The sequence below is a fragment of the Manis pentadactyla genome, chromosome 7, assembly GCF_030020395.1.
Source record: "Manis pentadactyla isolate mManPen7 chromosome 7, mManPen7.hap1, whole genome shotgun sequence".
Taxonomy (NCBI): Eukaryota; Metazoa; Chordata; class Mammalia; order Pholidota; family Manidae; genus Manis; species Manis pentadactyla.
Window position 1 is genome coordinate 120,240,565 of NC_080025.1, and position 25,447 is coordinate 120,266,011.

The 25,447-nt window shown below is 37.1% G+C and overlaps 1 protein-coding gene across 6 annotated transcripts in view; it reads right to left on the bottom strand.

The window, feature by feature from the left end:
* Positions 1-25,447, bottom strand: part of TSPAN12 (tetraspanin 12) — a 67,967-nt gene that overhangs the window by 18,966 nt on the left and 23,554 nt on the right. For 5 of the 6 annotated variants that reach the window (XM_036905668.2, XM_057504703.1, XM_036905667.2 and 2 more), the window contains 2 exons: positions 6,223-6,297; positions 2,440-2,547 (listed from right to left, as the gene is read on the bottom strand). In XM_036905668.2, coding sequence (XP_036761563.2) covers positions 2,440-2,547; positions 6,223-6,297 — 183 coding nt within the window. The remainder of the gene's footprint in view (positions 1-2,439; positions 2,548-6,222; positions 6,298-25,447) is intronic. The other variant, XM_036905672.2, reaches the window with a different exon arrangement.

A 25,447-nucleotide genomic window follows, 5' to 3' on the forward strand; every position in this document is an offset into this window, starting at 1 on the left:
CACGTTGATGACAGGACAGTTCTTGGAATACAGAATACTCCAACTCCATCCACAATAAAACAGCCCATTTATTATTATTGGCTTTGTCAGGAAATGAGGTGCTATACATAAATGAATTTTCCAAATAACTTAAGCATACCAGTGCCAAACACCTTTTATTTTAATAAGTGGCTGAGTTGTTTTTATTTTTAGGTAGTTTTTTTCTTCATCAACAGAAGATAATGAATTTGTACTGAAAATTTTCCTGCAAACTCCCTCAAGACAACCCATTGTTATGTCACCCATGCCTGTGATCTACATTTCCTTGTACTTTTCCTGCCTCCTTTAAAATGGCATTGTGAGATGGGGCCACCCTTGCTAACACTGTGTCAAACAAGAAATGCCCCCAGCACTCCACACATGAAGAAGTGAGGATCTGAGGGGCTAAGAAAGCTGCTGGGGCCACAAAGCAGTGTGTGGCAGAGTCTGTTTATTTGAAGCCTGTACTCCAACCACTATATTAAAATACATTTGCGAAACTTCATTTTTTGTTTCAAGGTATTAAATAAATGTGCCAAGGGCTTAAGCAAGAGTCCACAGAGCTACAGCGGAGTCAGGAAGCCTGAGGCTTGACAAGGCCACTTTCAGCTCTACAAGTTATTTTGGGAGAGGGAAGTTATGAGCTGAACTGTGGCTCCCTCACCCTAAATCCACACTGACCCCAAGAATGTGACTGTGTTTGGAGATGGGGTCTTTACAGAGGTGATTAAATTAAGGTCATAAGGATGGGCCCTAATCCTATATGACTGATGTCCTTATAATAAGACATTTAAACACAGACACATCCAGGGGGAAGACATGACAACATAGAGAGAAGACAGCCATCTGCAAGCCCAGGAGAGAGGCCCTGGAAGGCAGCAACTCCGCCCACACCTTGATCTCAGCTCCTGGCCTCCTGAACTGTGAGACAGTGAACTTCTGCTGCCTGAGCCACCCAGTCTGTGGCACATTGTGATGATGGCAACTCTAACAAGCTAATACAACGGGCTTTTAAAAGCTCTCTGAGGGTGTCCAGAGGTCTTCACCACTTTCTTTTGGGCAAAATAGGCCTATGATATGGAGGAGACTTGTTAGCATGCAACAAATCTAAAAATATGTGTGCTCTCATTCACAATGCTTGTAAATTGTCCATCTAGGTGGAGGCCCTCTTCCTACCATTAGAAAAAAACTCATTTTTTTTCTTAACCCAGGTCATCATGGTCTACATCACAAATTCCCAGAAAATAAGCTCTGGACAGCTTTTACCCAGGGCAGTAGCTGAACAGAGCTTATCATAAGTTCCCTAATGTTTCATTTATTTTCCCTTCATGTTGTTTTTAGTACAAATGAACAGCAAACAAACAAAGTCAGGAAGCATTTAAACAAACAGGAAATCTGTGTTACAATGATAATTTTCACCATCTCAACGATTGTGACACAAAGAGCCAGATTTGGAGACTCTCCTGGACTTGAACCTCTGCCTGTGTAGTGGACAGAGTAACTGAGCAGAGAGCTGGGTAGCTGTCGTTTAAGACACTGACTCTCAAATACCTTATGGCCCAGCACTGAATGAAATTAAAGAAATAGGAACCCTTGGGAATGCTCTGGAAACATCACTCCAATCACAAGGAAACTGCTTGGGAGAAAAGCTTGGTTGTAAACAATAATAATGGTTAATTTCAAGTCACCAGATTTTAAACACCTAAATATACACTCTGTTTGAGAAGACTGAATGTAGTGCTCTATGGAAGTTAGGACAGCAAAGCTAAAATAGTTAAACTCTGTAATGTTATTGTCAAAGATAAACTAAATAAAATCAAATTTATCTTAACCTTCTCACTTACTCTTCTCAACACCCTGAAGAGCTAAGTACTTATTATCACCATGTTTCAAGTGAAAAAACTGAGGCTTACAAAAGTTAAGTAAATTATAGAAACTCATGTAATAGTAAGCAGTGAAGCCAGAATTTGAACCAAGGTCTTTCTGACTAGAAAGTTCATGCTTTTAATTATTTACTGGTTCTTATTCTCAAATGAGAACGATTATTTAAAATTTTTAAATGATGATTGAAATACAGATAGTGCTAAAAACATGAAAAATGATCTATTCAAAGTGAAATTGGATATTTATTAAGGAACTCTCATATGAGGAAAACACCACAGTTTTAGTAAAAAGACTTTTAAGAAATTCTAAAATATATGTGAACCATGTGAAATGAAAGGGAAACGGCATACTTGGGAAGAAAACCAGGGCATGGAGTAACTAAGGTATTTCTCAATAAAGAATTACACTGGTGGTAACTAAATCAAGAGATCCACTTCTTTAGCACAGAGTAAATAACCAAAACCAATGTTTGGAACATTTGTTTTGGAAGTGTGCCATTTATTCCACACTCTCTACCTCAGAAACTGTAGCACTTACCTCTCTCTGAAAAAAATTCCAAGCATGAGTAAGCCAACGGTATCTAGGTAAGCCATAATTTGTCATTCTAGCTTTCAAAGTGACCATGTCTGACCACTGTACTGGAACCTGGAGATAAAAAAACAAAATATCAACAACTGTAATAGATAAACACACACATTCAAACACACAGACATTCACATATTCACAAACACAATCACTCGCAAACTCATAAACATACACGTACTTGGAATGCATTGCAATTGACAAATATTATTTAAAATTTTTATTTGTGGCCTAAATTAAGCTAAGGCTTACTAATACTTACTGAACCATCTCTATGTGTAGATTTTTGTACTAAACGAGGAGGTACTTCATATTTAGCAAAGAATGCAAAATCATTTAATGTCATTATCATGCTCAAGAAAATCAAAAAACAAGTAGTTTACTATGCATCCTACAGATTCACCTGAAAAGCTCCTCAAACAATTCATCTCTGCAGAGAAATGCCCTTTGATTTGACTTCATATGCTATGAAGCTATTCTTTGAAATGACTGCAAATTGTAGCCCTGCAATAAAAGATGAATTAAGAAGGGCAAGAGTTCAGCTCATGTGGGCCACACTCTAAAATAAGTTTGTCAACACCTTTTCAAAATTGGATTTTGGAGGCATGCTAGAATTTTGGAAAAAATAGTTCTCAAATTAAAGCATTTTTTGTGCTTTTATTCTCATGTCACCAGCATCATGACTCTTAACAGAGTGTTGAATCATTACAGAACTTCAGATACACAGCACATAGTTGGCCAGAAATCTAGTTAGCATGTCATGCTGTGTTTTATCTATAGTGCCATAGGAGAAACGGAGGCATACGAGTCCCATCACACATGTGCTATCACGTTTGGATTATGCAATTGGGAAACCAGACAGACTGATCTGTGGAGTAATACAGACTGGGCTTAGTCAAGCAAGCTTGACACCAACTCAAGATTTAGGTTATTTTAAAGTCTTATTATTTAAAATATTAACATCAGTAAAGTAGTTTAAATATTCCTGACCACAGAAAAGTCTTCATGTTTTTTCCTTTGCTAACTTGCTTCTTTTCATGACTTGGAAATTTATAATACAAAAAAAACACCTCAACACTTGGGCACATAATTTAGTTCTCCAAATAATGGGCCAATTGGGTACACTTCATGTCCAACCAAGTTCAGGGAACTAACTAAAGTTCAAGTTACTCACTGTATTATTATCTTGTATCCTTTTGAGCATAAAATAAATTGAAATAAATTCTCTAGGAATATATAATCTGAAACAATATTATTGACTTTTTTTCTAGAAAAGGAATAATGAATAGGAGATGACTATATAAACAACAGAAATAATGGGGTGACAGACTGACATCAAATCTCTTGATTTGGTTATTAGAATTAGCCTTACTTTTTATTTTATTTTCCAAAATAAATGTAAATTGCTTCCCCCTTGTGGCCACAATTGATCTGAGACCAAATGTGGCAAAAAACAGAGGAGATCATTGAGATTCTGGCACAAAATACTGTGATTTGGCAATGAAGGAAAACACATTTACTGGCTTCTTTCATGGAACAGTTAAGAGCACAAAGCCCATTCTATGCAAAGGTTGGGTTCTGCAAAATTTGGCAGCTAATAAACTTAATGGCAGTTTTCATTTACACTGCTATTAGTGCAAAAGCAATAAAAAATTCTGACAAACTTTTTTCTAAAGGATTACTTTCCACATTTCACTTTTAAACATCCCTTGCTCTATCCTGGTGGCTCAATGGGAGAGATACACACAAGCACAGTTATATATGCCCTCAATGGAAATCGCAGTGTGCACCCATTTAATGCCACTGTTACTGAGAAGATATTCGCAGATTGCCCCTTAACAGGATATAAGAAAGTTTTCTGAACAAGTACAAATTCCTTTCAATTCAATTCTCAGAATTATATTACAATCAAACCATTTCCTTTCAAAACCCTTAAATTCTTTCTGAACTTGTTATAAATTAGATTTATCAAATTTGAGCATGACATAAACACAATACAAACCATTTTAAAAATCCACAGAAAGTAAACTCATTTCTAAAGACCTTTTACTTATGAAAGAACACAATCAAAGGCTGAGGTGAGGGGATAAAGAATTAATTATATGATTTACTATTCATTGCCTGAATATCAAGAAGACACATGCATGTATTTTTTGAAAACAGAAAAAAAAAATAAAAGAGACCATTTCTTTACCAATAAGACCCAGAAACTGAGTCCCTGGAACCAACTACTTTTTTACTCCCCTAAATATAAAAAAAAGTTTCTAGGGATGAAGTAATCACGTGATTTTCAAAGACAGCAGGAGCAACCCTATTTTAAGGGAGATTTAGTTTTAAAGAAAGTTCTTAACTTTATTTGAAACATGCCCTGATTTTTCAATTTTCAATAGAGAAAAAATTGTCATAAATTCTGTTTTGTGACTGAGAGTTGTCATACACTAAGTGTTTTCAAGGGGTTCAGATGTGTGGCAGTGCCAAAGCCCCATTCACGTGCAAACTGGAGCATGCAGAGTACCCACTAGTCTGTAATTACCACTGAGGATTCTGAACAGTCTTACTACAGTAGCAGGTTCACCACTGAATCTTTAATAATGGCATCAGTATCGGAAACAACTTCAGTTTTATTACACAACTGCCAAAAAGCATATCCGAAACAAATAGAATAACCTCCCTCTCTTCTTAAGAGCCTTTAGATTTTAAAATGTTGAACTCTCACCTGGTGAGCTTGCTCAAATGCAAATGCCCAGTCCCTACCCCTTCTTCCTCTGCCTTTCTCGCCATTCTGACTTAGCATATCTGGCCTAGAGCCCTATAATGTGCATTTTTAAGGATCCTCCTGGATGACTCCAGCTGTAGATAGTCCAAGGACAACATGGGGGAAAACATCTCTCTCCTGAAACAGAATTACTCTATGATGCTTACAGTGCAAAAAATCTGGTCTGCAACCATGTAAACTGTCAGCAATCACAAACATGCAAAGTTGCTTGACCTCAAAGTGATAAATACACCAATTTTCACCAGTAAAGTGAGAAAACATTAAGTAATAATGCCCAGTGTGAGCAAGGTGAAGAACAAGTGGTAAGCCAGACATGACTGGTAAAATCTAAAGACTGAGAAGCTGTGATCTATATTCATTCGAACATAGGTATAAAATTTATTCCACAACAAAATGAGAGGAAAAAAAGTGCTGAAGAGCTGTTTTCACATAGCCAACTCTCAAACTGTGAAAGCATTTGTAGAAGACTGAGGTAAACACACTGCAACTCTTCAAATACACTTCTTAACGTGGAAGGTGGTTCATCTTGCTGCAAAAAGGAGATGCATGCTTCCTAGACATCAGCATACAGCTGTGGTGAATATTCGATAGATTTTTCATGCAGATCTTCAAGATTTCTCAATCCTGTCACAAACTCAAATCTTTCCTCTTATCATTCAGAATTTGGTTAACTTATTTTCAAACAGATGTTATTTTTAGTCCATTATATCCAGATTTAAGCAAGCTGTGGAATTAAAGACATAAAGTACACCAAATGCAATATTACAAACTATGGTTTGGAGCCATGCTTTAGACACAGAAAAGAAAGGGTTATTTTTCAGAAGTAAAGGGACTACTCATTGTTATTATAGAGTATAAATACTCAGATTAATAATTGTGTCCTAAGCTACTCCGAAGTATCTGATTTAAAAGGCCAAACTGGATATTATTTCAGATTGTGTTTATATCCCATTTTGACTCACCATAATTTCCTGCTCATATGTCCAAACACCACAAGCCAGTTCTACACAGAAAATGACAAGTAAACTCCCAAAGTACTGTAGAAGAACAGAAAATTAATGCTGTTAAGATAAAATCAAAGTAAAATATGTTCATCAGAGACAAACTAAATATTATTCACTGTTGTTTATCTGATGGACAGAAAAACAGAGGCACATATTCAAGAAGCTCCCTTGGGAGCAGCTGGGAATAATTTCAGCACATTTAGAGACGTGTGTACAACATCCAATACTCACCTCAGTGGGCCAGGCAATAGTGCCCTGTTTACCATGTACTTTCATCATTAACTCACTCAAGAACCTTGTGCAATGAATAGGACTACCTCATTTTACAAAGAGAAAATTAGTGCAACAAGTGGACAATGTGACTTGCTCAAGAATGTGCATAGTCAATTTTGGAGGGCTTAGGACATTGGGGCCCTGTGCCGTGGGCTGTATTGGGACCTCCCCAGCTGTGGAGGCAACTGTACGGAAGTAGATAGCAACAGTGTGAGAAAGAATGGGCTCTCTGAAAGCTCCCTGCACTAATTCCAGCATAAACAAGACACCACCACTGCTCTCCTGAATCTTTCACTCCCTTTATAGTGCTAGTCGGGCTGGCGGTACAGGATAGTGATGTTTATTGATTATTCCCCTTCACTGAAATGACAGCTTCATTAAGGGCAGGGACTTCATTGCATTGCTCATCACAAAGTAGGTACTCAATAAATGTATATCCCGTAAAAGAATAAATGAAAACAAAACCGAGCAATATGATAGTAAGAGACTGGGAGCTGCCTTGGACTGGTTGACCAGAAAAGGCTTTGGTGATATTTTAGATGAGTCAGTAATGACAAGGAGAAGGCCATGCTGATAAGACTTGTGGAAGAGCCACTCAGTAGGAGGAAATACGAAGTGCAAGGTCATCTTTCAGGGTGAGCGAGCTAGTTAAGAACTCAGTGGTAACTGAAGCACAGAGTGGGGTGGGATGGCGCACAGAGAGTGTGAGCAGATGGCAGGTACAAAGAGTCAGATCTTTGTGGACTACAGAAAGGATTTTGGATTTTATTTTAGGTTTAACTGAAATCCATTAGCAGGGGTATGATCTGATGTGCATAATAAAAACTGAATTCTGGCTGTTTTGTGCAAAATGACCTGTTGGAAAGCAAGGGTGTGATCAGGGCAACTAAATTAAAGATTGCAGAACTAGGATGCTACCAGGGAAATGGGAGGGAAAAATGAACTTATTAAGGACTGTGAGCCATCAGGACTTGAACGTTGAGTTTCTTTGCTCATAATTTTTGCCAAAAAAGGAAAGGTAAATATAAAACATACTTCCATGTATGTCCCCTATGATTTAAAAATATAAATCACTGCTATTTGCTCTCATATAAAAAAAATGAAGACTATATAGCTGCATAATCTCTTAGACAATACTGTGGCTTAAAAATAATTGGTTCCAAAGAAAAAAGGTCCCCTTTTGGGATCCTACATCCCATTAAGGAGATGCCATTTTACAAGCAGTTTTATTTTCAGTATATGTAGTTCTCCTGGTCAGCTTCAATCTCCTCAGATCTCATTTCCAAGTGTTGCCTTCCTTTGAAGACTTTAGCCTTGAAATGATGATTAGAAGAAATTTTATCAACACAGTATTCCAAGTCAGGCTTTCTCCAAACTCTCTCATAATACTTTACTCAAGAGATCGCTAGACATAAACAATACTATATTTGCACCTTACATTACAAAGAGATAAACTGTTCAATAATTATACACAAGATCAGTTTTCTTATATTTGATAAGATAAAATCCTAGGGTAGATTAAGACTCCAGAGTAAAACTATACTATGGGATACTCTTGTTTTCTCAGATCGCTGACCTAAATTCTTTTCAAAATTGATGTGTAATTACAATGAAAGCCAAGGCAGCTCTGAAAGGCAAGATACTGCTAAGATAAAACACGGACACGGACGAGAATTATGTGCACTGTTGCTAGAAAGAAAGTAGGAGATATCCTGACTTTGCCTTGGTGATAACCATGCAGATTTCTGGATTGATTTTATATCCTTTTGAACTCCACTGGAGTCATATCCCTTGTTCTTTCCTCTTGTAGTCACTGACCGGTTTATGATGTCTGTGCTGCACCACAGAAAGGCTCCCAGCACAGGGCCAAGGGCCATGCTCAGATGCATGTAATACATATAATGCCTGAGTAACTCTGCCAGGCCTATAGAGCCAAACAACACTACAATAACTAGAGGCCTGCATCACCTTTGACTTCTTAAAGTGAGCTTTACAATGAGCTAGCTTTACTGTAACTTAAGCATCCCCAGGAATGCATACATAAAGCATATATATTATATGTATAAAACTATCTCTCATTACAAACTGAACACTGAGATTACCGATCATGGGAAGGAGGCGGTCCACATGAGTTGGACACTCTTTTAACTCTGGGAAAACTGAAGTGATCAACTCTTTCAGATTTCTAGCGTTCTCATTGGTGCAAGTTCTCCCATATAAAACAATGGTGTCTTTATTCCACTTATACTCAGGAACACAGATTTATTTGACCTTCAGATTTAAAATACAAGTTTCATCAACAGCATAAAACTTTCTTGGAACAAATCAAACCTAGAATTAAATTCAAATAAAATATTTGTTTTTACAAGCGCTGCTGCCTCTTCACAGTCAGTGGCTCTACTTTGTTATCATTGCATTAGCCTCACACATCCAGTCTTCTAATTCCAAGGAAATCTTCAAATATCAAATCCATCCTTAAGCCAACATAAACAGATCAACCCCATTTACCCCTGCATTTTCTTTTCCAGTAAGCTCTGAGTCTAGCTAAATTTATTCTCACACTGATTATCACACAGGGAACCATTTCGCCATTATTCAGCGTAAGGGCTGGATCTGAGTTAGGCATCTATAAAACATGGTGTTAATCCATAGAACAAAACTAGCAAAGAATCAAGCAATAGCTCCCATGGAACTTTGTTATGGTTTGAAGCATACATGTATGTCATATTCCAGTACAAAACCGTCTCTTGTCCCCAGTGTGACTGGGAACGTGTGTATCTCCCCTCAGGGTGTCAGCATGTGTCTCTTTCCTAGTGTTATGCCTCTTACTTTCCTAGTGCACATGGTTTGATGAGATGGCCTGTACCAATCTAGTCTGCAGAGCCACTCATTCCTGTCTTCTCCTTGTGCTGTCCTGGAATGGTGGAAAGGGCTCTGAATTTGGAGTCAGAAGACTGATGTTCAAGCCCAGCTCTGAAACACATTGTGATCTTTGGCAAATCATTAAACGGCCCTGGCTTCAGTCTGTTCATCTGTATAATGAAGATAAAGATAAAGCTTTCTTCACTGTTATCATCAAGGTTGGTTGGACACACGTGACAGTGGTTTAGAAAGTTTTAAGTTTGTCAAGAATTATATAATACTTTTCTGAACTGGTTTGTGAAATACAATCCAATATTGACATGCCCTTTCTTCCCATACATAGCCTTTGTGGCCTGCAAAGTGCCAGTTTCTTCATTATCATTTTTCCAGTATTTCTTCTCATTCTTTGTCCCATTATTTTTCTCCTTCTTTCTGTGTTTCTCTGTCTGCTGTATATCAGGCCTCAGAGGCTTCGTGTTCAAACCAGTTGACTGCCTCACCCACAAGTCACAGGGCTCACGGAACTGCTAGCCCACTGGTTCTGGCTGGTAGGCCTCTTGTTCTTAAACGTTATTTTATCCTCAGTGACTGGACAGTCCCTGGCACACAGCAGGTACCCAAGGAATGTTTGTGGTAATGATCAGTTTACCAACTAAAAAGACCAATTTCAAATTATGTTGAGATTCTCAAAGGTGAACCCTGTTTTTTTGTTAACATTTGATTCCTTTTGACTTCTGCTTACTCATTTATATTTTAAATATTGTCTTTCTGTTTTACTGCTGTCATTTTTGTTTTGTGAATTATTCCACGATAATCCAGTGTGTCCTTAAACATTTAGACAATTTACATAGCTAAAGAAAAGGAACAATGTGCAGACTCTACCCATCATTCCTGCCCTGCTAACAACTAAACATTTTAGACAAAGGAAGAATGGGAAAGTGTGTGTTTATACAAGGAAATTGGAATGCAATTATTTGTATGACAAGCTATTTTGTTTTAAAAATTATGCAATATTGAGTTCCTTAAAATAGCTAAATTCCTCTAATGTAATTAAACTAAAATTTGTGTTATAAGAATAAGTTTCATCCCTAAACATTGTTCATAAAAAGCTTGCATCAAGCAAGGCAAGCTCATAATAAGACATGTCACCCAAAAATGATGCAATTAATTAGTGATACTTTTTCCACCAAATTTCTCAAGTTGAGAATAATTAATTATCTTTCTACTAAAAAATGAGTGCCCTCATCGGGTTAGATAAAACATGATGAATGTGAAATTGCTTTCTGGACTCTTTTCTAACAATTATACAAATGGAAAGAGCAGTGGCTTTGAAATAAAATAGACCTGGCTCCAGATTCTGATGCCTTTACCCACCAGCTGGATGACCCTGGGCAAATTAAAAGGCCTTCATTTCCTCAGTTGTAAAATGAGAATGTTAAAACCCCCTTGCAGTGCTGCGTTAAGGATTCAAACAGATAAAGTGCTGTCATATAGGAAGCAATCCTTAAATGGTAGTGATTATTAACCATACATAGTCTCTCTTGGAACATAAACTCAATAAGGACAAGAGGTACCATTATGGCCAGTTATCACACTACCCGGCACAGAGCAGGTACTCAACGTGTATTCTTTGAATAGACGTAACCATGATTGTAGGATGATGGCGACTAAAACTATTCATCTCTTCCTAAAACTACCAGAATCACTCCCACTAAAAGACATCTAATCCCACAGGCTATCTGGTAAAATCTTTAGTAAAATCGTGTGGTAAGAATATAGCTGGTATTTTTCAAAAATCTTTATTAGGAAACTAGAACAGGAAGGGCATGGGGGGGGGAGCAGGTTGGGAACCTGGCTTCTTTTTCCAAAAATACTGAAATAATGGTCTGTTATTTTAAACTAAGGTTGTCACAAAATGGCAAGAGTGGCTGGCATATGTTACTAGTCCCTTTGTCTGCTGGATTTATCTTAAGAGGAAAGGAAGGGCATGACATCTCACCTTCCTATGTAAGCCCTTGGTGATAAATAGGTAAATGTATCTCCCAATAGAAATAAAGGGGATTTAGTTCCCCCACTGAAAGTTGTTTCATTACATTATCTGTGTACAGACAAAACAGTATAAATCTCAAGAAAGTCCTTTCTTAAAGAAACATTTAGTTCTAAAAGTGATCTAGTTCTTTGACACTCTCCTCCCCAGGATTTCCCCTAAAGAAAGCAGATTAAACACATGCTCTACCCCTTTTCTCTCCTGAAACTTCCCTAAAACAACAATAAAGGGATTTTTTTTTTTTTAAAGCACAAACCCAGAGATAAAGGAAAAGGAGATGACAGCAAGTAGAGTTTGGAATGTGCAAAGAAGATAGAAGAGAGCAAATACCTCAGCAGTCGCCCAACAGCTGAATGCTCAGCCAGTAGCGCGGAGAGTCAGGGACAGCCTGATTCACACTACAGTGGCCCCAAATGCTCAGGCGCTGGCAGCCCTGGATGCCTCTGGAAGTGGATGAAGGTAGGGGCTGAAAAGAGGACGCCTTGTTGAAAACCTGTTTAGGAAGAGGTTAGACTCCTCAGGCCCCCCCCTCCCCATATACGTAGCTGGGGGACTACCCACCCCCACCAACAGAAAAGCTGGGGGGATTTATTCTGTGGAGACAGTGAAACAGAATCTCAGGTCTGGGGACACTAGGCAGAGTAGAGGATAAAGCACAGTCCTGGAAACAGAAAATTAAAGTTCAAGTTTACACACCTTTCCCACAATGGTTCAAAACTCCAATAAAACCAAAATAGCACTGAATTTCTCAATAGAATACTGGAAGCTAGAGAGCAGCAGAGGTATGTCTTCAAAATTCTGAGGAAAAAATGATGTCCAACCTATAATTCTATAGCCAGCAAAATTAACATGTAGAGGTATATAAAGCCATTTTTACACATACAGTCTTTTAAAAATTGTGTCTGCTCTGTATGTTTTTTCCAGAAATTACTAGATGTGCTTCCTGAAATGAAAGACTAAACAGAGAAGGACAATGACTTGGAATCCAGAAAACAAAGGCCCCAAAACAATAGAGGAAAAGGAAATCTCAGACTGGTAGTAAAGGGATATCCCATGACAGCAACAGCTTCAGCAGGCCTACACTGGAGCAGGTCTAGAATGTTCTGAAAGATTTCCTTTAAAAAAATATCATTGGTAGAATGCACGAAATATTTGAATATATAAAGAGAACATTTAGAGCAGAGGGAGTTTAGTGCTGAATTAGACTGAAATACATAGAAAACAAAGAGAATTATTAATTCCAAGAAAAACAAAGTATTATTCCAGAAAGAAAAACTAAACCTTGTACTTTCTGTGGCCCAGCTGTGAAGCACATTTACATAGTCATAATCAGGTAAACACTGATCAAACCTAAATTATGATATGTCGAAGTTGAGGTGTGATAGGAACTATACATGGGGGTGGGAATCAGGGGAGGCATGAGGGCAGGAAAGGGTGCTGGTTTCTCATCTTCCATAAGAAATCAACGGATAGTGCTTAAAACTAAAATCTAAAAGAATGAGAAAAGTTACATAAGTATGAGATTTAGAGATGTGGAAGTAAATTCCAAGGGCATATGCTGAAATAAAATTGAAAGCAGCTGCCTTTTAGGAATGGAAAGTTGTCAGCCTGGAAGACTAGTATTTTTCATAATAAGCATTTAAGAATTAAATTTGCTCTGTAAATAGGTATATGAAGCTCTCCGATAAAAGTAAAAACAAAATGAAAACAAACAGTAGCCTCCCCTGAAGCCTTTTCGCCAAAGAGAAAAGGGTTCAAAGAAGAAGCAACTTAGGTATGTTTACATAAAAAAAGTTATTCAAAAGGGATGAAAATTAAAAGTAGCTCAGTTATACTTCATGGTAATTGAGATGGAAGAGGGTCAGTAGCAACTGGAAATAATGCTCAGATGGTGTCATCCTTCTGCTTAATGTACCTTCAGGAGCTCAAAATAGTGATGCTATAACAAAATGCAAAAGTGTGTGCTTACAAGGGTTTATAGACCCCACCAAGAGGTCTCTTTCACTAGACCCTATTTGGCAATTTGGAATGCTCCTGCAATATTTTCATTAAAACTGCTCAAATCAGTGAGTTAGATTATTTTCCAGAATAATTTCAGTCACAAAATTTTAAAGCCTAGAACTCTATATCATGGGCAATTTCATTCCAGAAGGAAGGCCTTGATTTGGTTTATTTGCTCAAGAGATATATATGTTTGTCTATATAATCAAATATTGTGTGTATATAAAATTACAAGTATATAGCGAGTATGTAAAAAACAAGCATACTTTTATATGTGTGTATATGCAAGTGTGTGAGTGCATACACACACATGTGCATGAACAAGTCATTTATTTTGCCAGAGATGTACATACATTATATAATTTACCACTCAATAAATATTACAAAAACATCATTATCTCTGTTTTTTTGAAAAAAGAACATGGAGTTGGCACATTCCTCTGTGATTGAGAGGCACTAAATTCCTCAGAGAACAGGTTTTGGACCTCACACCCTGGATTCAGATTCTACTTCGACCACTTAATAGTGGGCAAGTCAGTTTTTATAATGAAACTAATACAATTTTTATAATGATATCTGGTGCCATGTAGACACTGAGCATTAAACAGATCATTAAATTGAACTTTTATAAAAGTGCTAATAAACAAGTGATTTATTTTGTTTTCATCTTTACTGTTAATAATGTATATTAACACAATTTATAAAAAGCAGTACTTGCTTTTGTATAAAATATCAAATAATTTTTGCTTTTGGGAAAATAGATTTATTTTTCAATTTTCATTTTTAACTTTTTTATCAATCTGATAAAGATAGAGAAAAGCAAATCTATCCTAACAAAGCCAATCAATTTACTGAGTGTTTACATTTTGGAAAGCATTAAAGTTTATAAACAGTTGAGAGATAGAGGTAAAAAATAACTTTTGATTACAAAGAGTGTTTATAGGAAGTAAATCCTATTCACATAAAACTTATTCTCATTGTATCCAGCGTTATAGAGAGGACTCTGAGATATACACTATTTAAAGGAAACAAAAAACCTTGTATCCAACCTATCACAACCTACCAGGAAGTTATTTTCCAAACTACTTTTCTATATAAATGCCAACTGGAAAAGAATTTTTACATTAAAATAAATTGTAATGTTTTCTTGAGCACTTTTACATAAGCTGTTCTGTGTAAGCAAGCAGATAGTCAGCCAAGTATTATAGAATCCCTCAGTAAGAATGTATTTCACTGAGGGAAAAGTAAAAATTATAAACACAAATCTGCTAATCTCTTAATTTATAACTAAAAACTGAGATTGATTTTTCACAAGCAACATTTTACACAATTTGAAATGAGAAAAGTCAGCTTTGCTTATTCTGGATAATTAATACAACCTGAGGCTCACCTCCCTCCAAATAAAAACTATTTCAAAATATAACATACCCTACTGGACATCTTAATGTTCTAAAGTCACAGTGCCTTTTGACTCCTATCTACATGCTACATAACCGACACTTTTAATAAACAAAAAGTGTGATTAAAGGCCTGCATTCACTAAATGATAAATGATAAACTCCAGTCTCTACCCTGTCAAATACTAAACTCTGCAAGCTTTCAGTGCTAAGTATCTCTATGTCAGTTGTTTATTTTTCCTTCCCCAGTGATTGGAGGTTTAAAAATATAATATTACTTATAGTTAGTAAATAAGAGAATTCCAGTGCCAAATATTTGTACAAGATAATGGAACAACCGACGTTCTGTTAAGAATCCACTGGGACTGAACTTCTAACAATCCAAGAGGGCCTGCTGCTTAAAACACTCATCCACACAAAGCATCTGGTTCAGCCTTCCCTCAAAATGATGTCATAGTAGACACAAGCCTGGTACTTTCTAAAGGCCAATTATTCACCATGTTCTATGTTTCTCTACAGTTCTTTCAAAGAAAAGGCAATATTAAATATTTTTTCTTTTAAGAATCATACATGGAATGAGGTCAGTCTAATTTAGGAAAAAGCTAGAACTAGAAACCAGTTTTTGAAGAAACAAAGTCTTGCCATGCCTGAGCCCCTGCAGAAACTCTAGCTAAGATAAGAAAGTATAGGCATGCTGTGGCCCTTTTTTCTTTCTTATTTGAGGAAATATAGAGGACTATTTCTAATAATGGATCTTAATTCACTCCCCTTTTCAATTTTATTTACCCCAGTAATCACTGAGTTGATTCCTTTAAAAAAGATGTTGGTGACATTCAAATTAGTAGGTGTTTGTTTCATACATTGTTCAAACTATTAGACAGAAAAATGTGTTATGCCAAGATCGAGGGACTTAAGTCAAGGGCTATGAGTTCCCAGGGTCAGAGACCTATGTCATGAGAGTTAAAGCATTAAAGGTAAGGCAATAAAGTAGCTGGACATGTAGACAGGTCACCACGTATACAGTTTCTGTTGCTTTGTAAGCTACGTCAGCTAAAGTCTGCATGCTCAGCCCTGTTTGGAGAGAGTTAAAGGGTGTTACTGGTCTCTGAAGAGAATACCGCTACATATTATTGGACCATCCCTCAGAATTCAAGACAGGGGTCCCCATCACCAGAGACTGGGCATTAGAGCAAATAGGAAGGAACCTTAGAAATTTCCTACCCAACAAGGCCAAAAGAACAACAGACTCAATGGCGGATCCAGATCATGCCTCTCAGACCCAACCAAATGTGGCCAGATCCCTCCCAAACACAAAAGTGGAATGAGTTCATTATCATAGGCACTTTATGACAGCACCTTTTGCAAGACAGCAGTTTAGGAAATAGGAAATTGCTAAAGATGATTTTTTAAGCAAAAAGAGAATTTATACTTTTCTATAACTTTGCGTGAAAATATCTTCTTCTAAATCACAGTCTTTTAATTATTTTCCCTTTATTTTCAGACAAGCTATGCACATTAACTTATTCTCACATATTCCCCAGAATAACTGCAAACCCTATTTGTTAAAGAGTATTAAAGAAAAATGTTTCCTTCAAATTTTTCAAATCCATACACCCACATATCTAATGAAAGTGGAGAAGTTGATTCTTTTTTGTTCTTCTTTTTTTTTCTTTGATAAATCTGTTCAAGCAAAAACACTTTCTTCCTAAACCAAAAAATATATTTTCTTCCTTAAAAGAAGAAAGTATATGAACATAACCCAATTCACAGTCATGCTTAATGTTCGGGGAAAGAAGACCATGTGTAAATAATGATAAAGCCATTAAATTCTTACCAAAGTTGCATAAACATCCTAAGATTCAGTCTAACTGATAGAAGGAACAGTTTGAATTAAATAGCATGAGTTACAGATTGATGGAAAGATATTCACTTTTGTTACAACGAATATTTGAGCTATACCAGTGTTGAAAAGTGGAGACACTGAAGGCCTGCTTTTAGGAACAGATTGATGATGATCTGAGGGGAGCATGCCCATTATCTGTAAGTAAATGCTTCTAACATGCTTGAAAAGCTTGGTCTCAAATGAGTCAAGCAGTTCTACAACAATCCTCTGGTACTAGTCAATTGTTTATGGAACTTTATTTCCCTGAGGCTGGAAAATTGCTGCAGCATTCCAAAGGACTACTGTTCTAACTTTTCCACAAGAGTCCTTGAACCTGGCTTGTCTCACTCTCAGGGCACCTTAGCCCAGCAACCAGTTTCCTGGTGCCTATTCAACTTGATAGCTATTTTTGCTATGAAACCTGAACAAAATAATAAACACATACAGATTAGTAGAATTTTGTTTAAAATATACATTTAGACAAAATTCTAAATCATTAACTAGACTTCCCTACCTGAATACCTTTATTCCTTCATCAGCAAAGGCAGATTGTTAGAGGAAAAATGTATGCCTTCAATGCTCTCTTCTATCATTAAAAAAACTTCTATAAATGTGAAACCCCCTCACCCCAGAGTGGCAAGACCAGCTTGCTCTTCTGTCCCAGGTAAATGAGCAAAAGGTCTGGAAGCAAACAAGAACAGACACTGCTACCTGGATGATGTAGCAAAAGATAGATCTGACCACATCATTCTCAGGCTCACAAAACTTCAAACACAGAGTATGTATGCGTGCCATTCATGAGTCCCCATATTTGGGCCCTAGCTCAACACAGCCCTAGCTCCCACATAGGTGGCACACATTTGCCATGTGACCTATACATGCCCTTCTCCAAACACACTGTGAGCATCCAAGTCTTATCTCTCCACTAGCTTTTCAGTTCCTCAAAATACTGTGCTCTGGGAGAAAGGGCCCTTCCGTAAACCACAGCTTACCTCTGCCCAGCATTTACCAACCACCCACACTTTGCCCTCTACCATTAGATCTCAGGTCCAACACGTCTTCATGTTCCTTTATACAATGTTCTCAGTAAAACAAGGCTATTGTTCCTTAGAGTTATTTTAAAGTATCTTTAATAACGCAAAGGAAAAACTGTTAGAATTAAAATCCTTTAATTCTAAAAGGCAAACCTCTTACGGTCTCACTAACAGTTACCAGTCCATGTCTTCAATTCAGCTATGCAAACCCTGCACAGAACTTGAAATTTTAAAATATTTTTAATGTGTGTTTCCTAAAAGAGATACTGAAAAATTCATATGTTTATGCAATTAGAAACACCCTTACATTGGCAAAGATCATCTAATAAAATGCCGATCTTCTTAAAGACAGTGTTTTAGAAATGTCTTCATGGTTGTGATCACTGTGAGGAAATTTAGTTTACAAATTTTACAGTTTTAAAACTGAAAAATGGTAACCTAAAGAAAATTCAAGGATAGCCACTTATTTTAGAGTAACCAAATGTACTGCTTTACAGGAATGCTAAGTGAGACAACTACTGGATTTGCACATTCTAAATAAAATTTAAATTACTATTTCTGTCATGTGAGAACATTTATCTTTATCTGAGCACATAATAAGGGCCTGTTATCACCCTTTATATGAAGAAAGAGAAACATATATAGATCACAATTCTGAAAAAGGAAGTTTTTTAAATTTATGAAATTTCATGAAACAACTTTAATTAATAAGCTGTTATTTAGTCATCAATTTCATTAGACACTGCATATAAAGTAAGTATGAAGCATCATTCTTCTAAAAAGCTTACCTGACAGCAACTTGCCTCCTTCGTTTAAAGGACAGTATGCTCATCTTTTATATGTGTCATTTGCCCCTTTGTTTTAACTCTGAACATTTAAGAAAAACTGTTTCCTGAGTCATCTACATAGCTATAAGATTTTATATGAATGTTTACTGCTTTACATTTGCCAGAGGAAGTCAATAAATTGACAAGCAGATGTGAAAGCAAAAACACTTCACAGTTGCTGAGTTAGCCTCAAGGTAGCTTGTGCTGAACTGGTAACCAGCATTCACAGCAAATGAGCTTTTCTATAGCGTGTGCTGACAGAGAAAAATCTGGCTTTGAACTCTGTACAAAGGGCATTCACCCAATCAATATATATAGATTTACATGGCTTATATTTAACCAAAGCTATCTCAAATGTATATATAAGGAAACAAGACATAACAACGCTTAAAATGCTTACCATGCCAGAGTACACCTAAAGCATGCAAAGGGCAGAAATACAAAAACTTGAACCATTCATCCTTCAAACCCTAAGTTAAGCCAAAGTCCAATGAGCATCAAAACCCTGTCACCAAGACCCAACACGAAGGGCATGAATATCACACAATTGTCCTGGGTCCCAGTCTTGGACACAACATTTACTTTCAAAGACATCTACTTAATGTGCTTTTCTGGGGCATAGTTAGAGGCAGTCAAACACCATCACTTAGGAAATGGAAGAGGTTACAAAACTGTGTCCTGGGCTTCCATGCACACAAAAACAAGATGTCCAAACGGAGTCTCTAGGTCCAGAAATGCCTAAATCTTCTTCAGTTTCCTCTGCTGGAGAGTTTTTTGAGTTTAACAACTAAATTTAACAACTATAGCTTTTAAAGAATTCTAGTTAACATGCCAAAATATAATGAATGTATTGAAGGGACATGTTTCTATCATATGAAAATGCATAACATTGAATAATACCTCATTTCCTGATGTCAAGTAATACAAACATTACTGTGGTATAATTCTTTCTCCATAATTTCATCTCAGCAAGGTCTACTGAAATTCAGCCACCTCCCATCCAGTCCCCAAAGTCTTAGTTCAGACCCCAACCATGGTTTCTGAAGATGATTTGTGTAACCATGGACAGGGCTTCCCAGTGCCTCCGGCCCTAAAAACTATATATATAAGGAAACAAGACATAACAACGCTTAAAATGCTTAACTCTAAACATTTAGGAAAAACTGTTTCCTGAGTCATCTACATAGCTATATGATTTTATATGAATGTCTACTGCTTTACATTTGCCAGAGGAAGCCAATAAACTGACAAGCAGATGTGAAAGCAAAAACACTTCACAATTGCTGAGTTCGCCTCAAGGTAGCTTGTGCTGAACTGGTAACCAGCATTCACAGCAAACGAGCTTTTCTATAGCGTGTGCCATTGCCAATGGCATTTCTGTAGCATTGGAAATGCCCTCCATGGGCTCTCCATAGCCCAAGAGATAACGTTAGACTCTCTCCTACAACTCTGCACTGACACCAGAACCACAACGAATTTCCGCTTTGCCTAAACTTGCTGTGTTCCTTCACCCCAAGTGTCTGTGCACACATTCTTCATGCTGCTCTAAAGCCCCTTCCCTTCTCCACCAAAAAACACTTCCACACTTCCATACACAGCTCAGATAAAGATTTTCCTGCAAAACCTGCCAGAAGTCTTCAATTGCTCCCTATTCTAATTCCCATAATAATTTATTTATAAATTGAATACTGGGTTTTGCTATGTCATTTGTTTTTGTACTCTCCCTGCCCATCTTTGTATGTTAAGTGTCTGTCACAGATTGGGTACTTGATATATGTTTAAGGAGGGAAAAAGGAAAGAAAAGGAGAATGAGAAGGGAAGAAAGGAGAAAGGAGAAACCATTTAAATCTTTGACAGAATAAGAGAGAATTATGGTATAATTTTTAGGGTTATTTTTATAATAAGGATATCAGATGATTATACTTTTAAAGGTTCAACGGAATTATAAATGAAGCATATTTGTCTTACAGAAATAATGCCAGTATTAATTAAATGTATAGCAGTGTGCTGGAGTAACATGCATGGACTGTATTTGAATGCTAATGATAGCAGCTAGCAGCTGTGTATCTTTGGGCATTCTACTCTTCCTCAACTGTAAAATAAGTCTGACCATCTAAAGCTGCTATAAGTATTTACTGCAGAAACAGGGTAAAACACTGGACAGATGCTAAACATGCAGTCCGTGAATGGACCTTGATTCAGAAATAAAGATGCTAGGTTCTCAACCAAAATTACAAACAAAATATAAACATATTTAACTTAGTTTAATTTTAACTTAATGGCTTAGGACTAGCTATATAAATATAAAATGTATAACTACTTAACAGAAAGCCTTAAACAGAGACTGCAGAAAATTACTCTTTGAAGATATTACAGTTTTGCATTATGATTTCAAATAAAAAGCTGAGAATGGCTCATTTCTCCATGGTCATTAACAATTTACTTGATTTCCATTAAGAGAGTCATTTCAAATTTGGTCCAATCACTGCTTATTTTAAGAAAGCTTTAAAAGTGCTTCCATACAATCACTAGCCATATGAAAATTCTCTGGAATAATAATACTGAAACAAAAAAAGAAAACCTTCCCTGGTAAACACAAGGTACTGCTTAACACATAAGGTGCCTCCAATTTCATTTCTGACCAACACTTGACTACATGTGGTTTGCTGGCAGTCAAGCATATATTATTAGCATCACACTCTGACAAATGACATCTCCTGATGGTGACATTCAGCTGTTGTCGATATTGTAAACACGTCTGTTCAATCTGTTTACATTCCCCCTGAGCTGGCACTGCTTTCCTAATGCCTATGTTAATAGTAAGGTAGAATTGCAGTAACAAATGAATTTCATTTAGTCTACAGCTAAAAGCCTTGGGACATACCCATCTACAGCCTAAAAGCAATTTCCATTTAGCTTCAATTTGTCTTTTAAAGAGTGAAGGAATTTCTGCTACTGAAATTACTTTGAACGACATGGCATTTTCAAGTTTATTTTCCCAAGTCATTTTTGCCTTGTTTTCCCAATATAATTAGAATTTAATTATTCTTAATCTCCTCATATAAATACATAAAAGTTTCTGTTCTACGACAGTTTCACATTTATTAAGAACAAATCTAGTTACAGCAGAGTTGCCAGATTCAGCAAATAAGATTACAGGATGCCCTTTTAAATTTGAGTTTAAGATAAACAATGAATAACAGCTTAGTAGATATATATCCTCAATATTGCATGGGACATACTTACACTGCAATATTATTTTGTTGTTTTTCTGAAATCTAAATTTAATTGGATGTCCTGTAATTTATTCAGGAAACTTACATTAGGGTTTTTTAACAACTTGCACCTAGAATTCAATAGAAGGGTCAAATTCATAACCAATGTTACCAGAAATGTTTCCTATGGTGGCCTCTGAGTTGCATTTTCTTGGAGGGGGTAAGATGGCAGGGCAAGTTGGTTATAAAGATCTGTTTTGAGGGTCTCATTTTTTCTTGGTCGGCCTGATGAATAATGGCATTTTGACTTCTGCTGGAGGAGCACCATAGCCCTGTTGCTAGCTGTTTTTTAGTAATCATTTAAGAGATATGGCAGCTCTCAGAGATACTAGTTGTCTAAAAAAAATATTCTTCCTGCTAATCTGGCTAGGTCTTAAAAGTGAAACAATACTTTGAATACAAGGAAATGGGCAAGTTGGTTTGAATGCATTGGGCTTGTTTAAATATTTACATCCAAAATAAAAGTAAGGAGCCACCTAAAGTTTGTTTTAATTAGGCTGAAAAGCTAAAGGGCACAGAGGAAGAAACCATGAGAGTTGCCCTGCAAATATTTGCCAAAGATCTAACATCATGTCATATTTTGCCTGAGTTCCCCCCACTTTAGCAAGTCATTAGCTTTGCAGTCTAAACATCTAAGAGGCAGATTCCTCCTTTAAAATCTCTCTCTCACTGCCTTTCAGGCATTATCCTCCATCTGATATGCTGGCCTCCCCGACTCACACTGTTCTAATGTCCTGTATATTAGGCAATTTAATGAACATTTATTAAAGCAGTAGGTAAGGTGAATGGTTCATATTAACAAGTTGTTTGTAGTCCAGTAGATTGGGCTGGTTATAAAAAAAAGGAAATTTACAACAATGGAAATGTGCTAGATTTCAAAGGGTGAGAAGCATCTATTAGAGACATTTGGTAAATGCCCAGTGACAACAGGATTGGCAATCAGAAACACTCTGAGGTCTGAATCAAAACCCTCCTCGTTTTTGCTACATGATGTTGGGCATATATACTACTACTGAACCTCTCCGAGCCTCATTTATAATTATCTTAGATGATTGTTGTCAGATTTAAAATAAAACATGATAGGGAAAATCTTTCATACAATGTAAGATACATTTATAGCACTTAGGTAAAGGCAGCAATTTGTAGAGTAAAATAGGGAAGTTGTTATAAATATATTGTTGGAACTGGACTGCCACAGTCTGAACACCAGATTCTCCATTTACTGGCTATGCAAATTTAGGCAGATCACTTGGCCAGCCTGCCTCATTTCCTCACCTACATTATGGGAATAATAATGCCTGCTTTCCTAATACTCTTTCATTAGGACTGTGGAGAGGACAAAATTGATCAGTTCATGTAAAACTCTTCTTATTTAAAAATTCACATAAATCTCTAGAGTATCTGTAAGCACCTGAGAATGTTAACTATTTTGATCATCATCATCATCTTTGTCATTATTATGATTTAAGACCAGTCTTCATGGGCTGGTAGTATTGAAACAAAAGTATTAAGAAAGTCCCACCTCAAAGGACAGCAAGAATAAGCAGAGAAGACTGGAGCAAAAGAAGTTTGTACAAGGGTCAGAAAATACAGTTTGACCAGAGAACATGAAGTAGTTGAGAAAGATAAAAATGGCAGATGAAGGCTTGATTGCAGAAGAATTCGATGCAAAATCAGGGCATCTCTACTTCAATGCCCAACCAGAAGTCTTTCCAGTTTTTGGAACAGAGGAATAATGTGATCACCATTGCATCATATTAAACTGAGACATTAGATTTGGGTAAATTAGGAGACAACAGAGGCAGGCAGTTTACTTAGGGGGCTCTGCACTGCTTCAGCAAGAAGTCAGGGGAGCCTGGACCTGAGTGCTCCAAGTAAGAGTAAAGAAGACACTGCTCCTGCAATTGTGGATTCAGTATTTACAGGACTTGGCAATTGTTTAGAGGAGGATACTGCAGAAAGGAAGTCAGAGAAGAAACTGCCCGAGAAGCAGATGAGATGCACATTGTTTATGAGTGACAGGGAGTTGGGAGTTGAGACCACAGATCATTCTCTAGCAAGGGAAAAGGTGTGCTGGATCCAGACAGAGTAGAGTCAAGAAACTTTTCATGGGAAAAGATGAAGCACAATGGGAACTGGTAATGAACTGCCAAAGGTGGTCAATGTTACAAAACAGCCAAGATAGACACACTCAACAGCAATGCACCGAGGACTACCTGTGAAAAAGAGTACACCCCACAAGCAAAGGCAGGGACAGGATACAGCTGTGTCAGTCTACACTCCACACCCTTCTAGAGGAGGTGCTGACCCCTCAGCTGAGAGGCATCTCCTCTCTGGCTTCAGAGCACCCGGGAAAGCCTTCTTAGAGGTCTCATCAGACAGTGGTGGGATTAACTGTCTATCATACACACTGGTCTAATGGTAAAAACTAATAATGCCTATATTGTCAGTACGTATTTGAAGCATGAATGGATGTATAAGTTAATGGCCTTTACAACTTCAGTCCTCTAGGTCACCTTTGCATCGTAAAGCACTTTCCTCCCTCACAAACTAGCTTTTCACACACAGGTTTCTATGATCCATTCTGTCTCAGGGAGAGATCAAATTACTTTGTTCTTTGCCAAATTGCTTTACTAGCATTCAAATATATATCCATATACTAGTGGAATGTATAAATGGTTTTCAGAATGTGTTCTTAAAGGTCTTTGAGCTTTCATGAAATGTGCTATCTCACCCCACCCCATACCTCAGTCCAGGGACCATCCAGGGTCATACAGAATCGGGGGAGGGGGAAGAACAGCAGTGAGACTATGGTTTTAAAATAGGATTCTGAGGATATATATTTTTTTAATTTAACATACCTTACCCATCCTTTAACACTAAAGTTCATACAAAGTAAATCCTGCAGAAGTTTTCTTAAATTACTGTCCTATTACCTTAAGTTGCAAAATAAAATCCAAACCCTTCCAACCATTCTCCCTCTCATTATATACCAAGCAGAGAGAAGTAAGGCAATGGGCATGGCCCCTTCTCAGAGTGGTTAATTTTCTGCAGCATTTAAGGTTTTCCAATCATGGATCTGAAGAGTTATACTCCAAGAAGCCAAGTAATACATTAACACAGGTTCTTCCTGTGAAGTGCAAAGCTTTAGTTCAGCTTCACACTAGATTCTGTTTTAATTGGCTTGGGATGGGAGCCAGTCAAGCACTGGGTGTGCGGAGTTGGCTCCTGAGAGCCAATTTGTGTTCATCTCTCCCCAGTCTTGCATTCAGTGATACCACATTGGTAGCCTGATATCAACCATGCTGAGAGTATTTAGCCCAAGGAAATGTTCAAATGCTACAATCGAGTTTTTTTTAATATGCTCAGATATCTAGCATACCAGCATACTGTTAAACTATTTTTTAAGTTCCCTGCAAGAAATTAATGTGCAGCTAGCATTGAGAACCACTGCAAAGAAAGGAATGCACTCGGTGAATTTTTTAGGAATCTGATGCATCTGCAATTACATGGTAGCAGCCTCACTACCTGGTGCCCCTAATATGCAAAATTTTGTATACTCAAAGTGCTTCAAAAAATATTTAT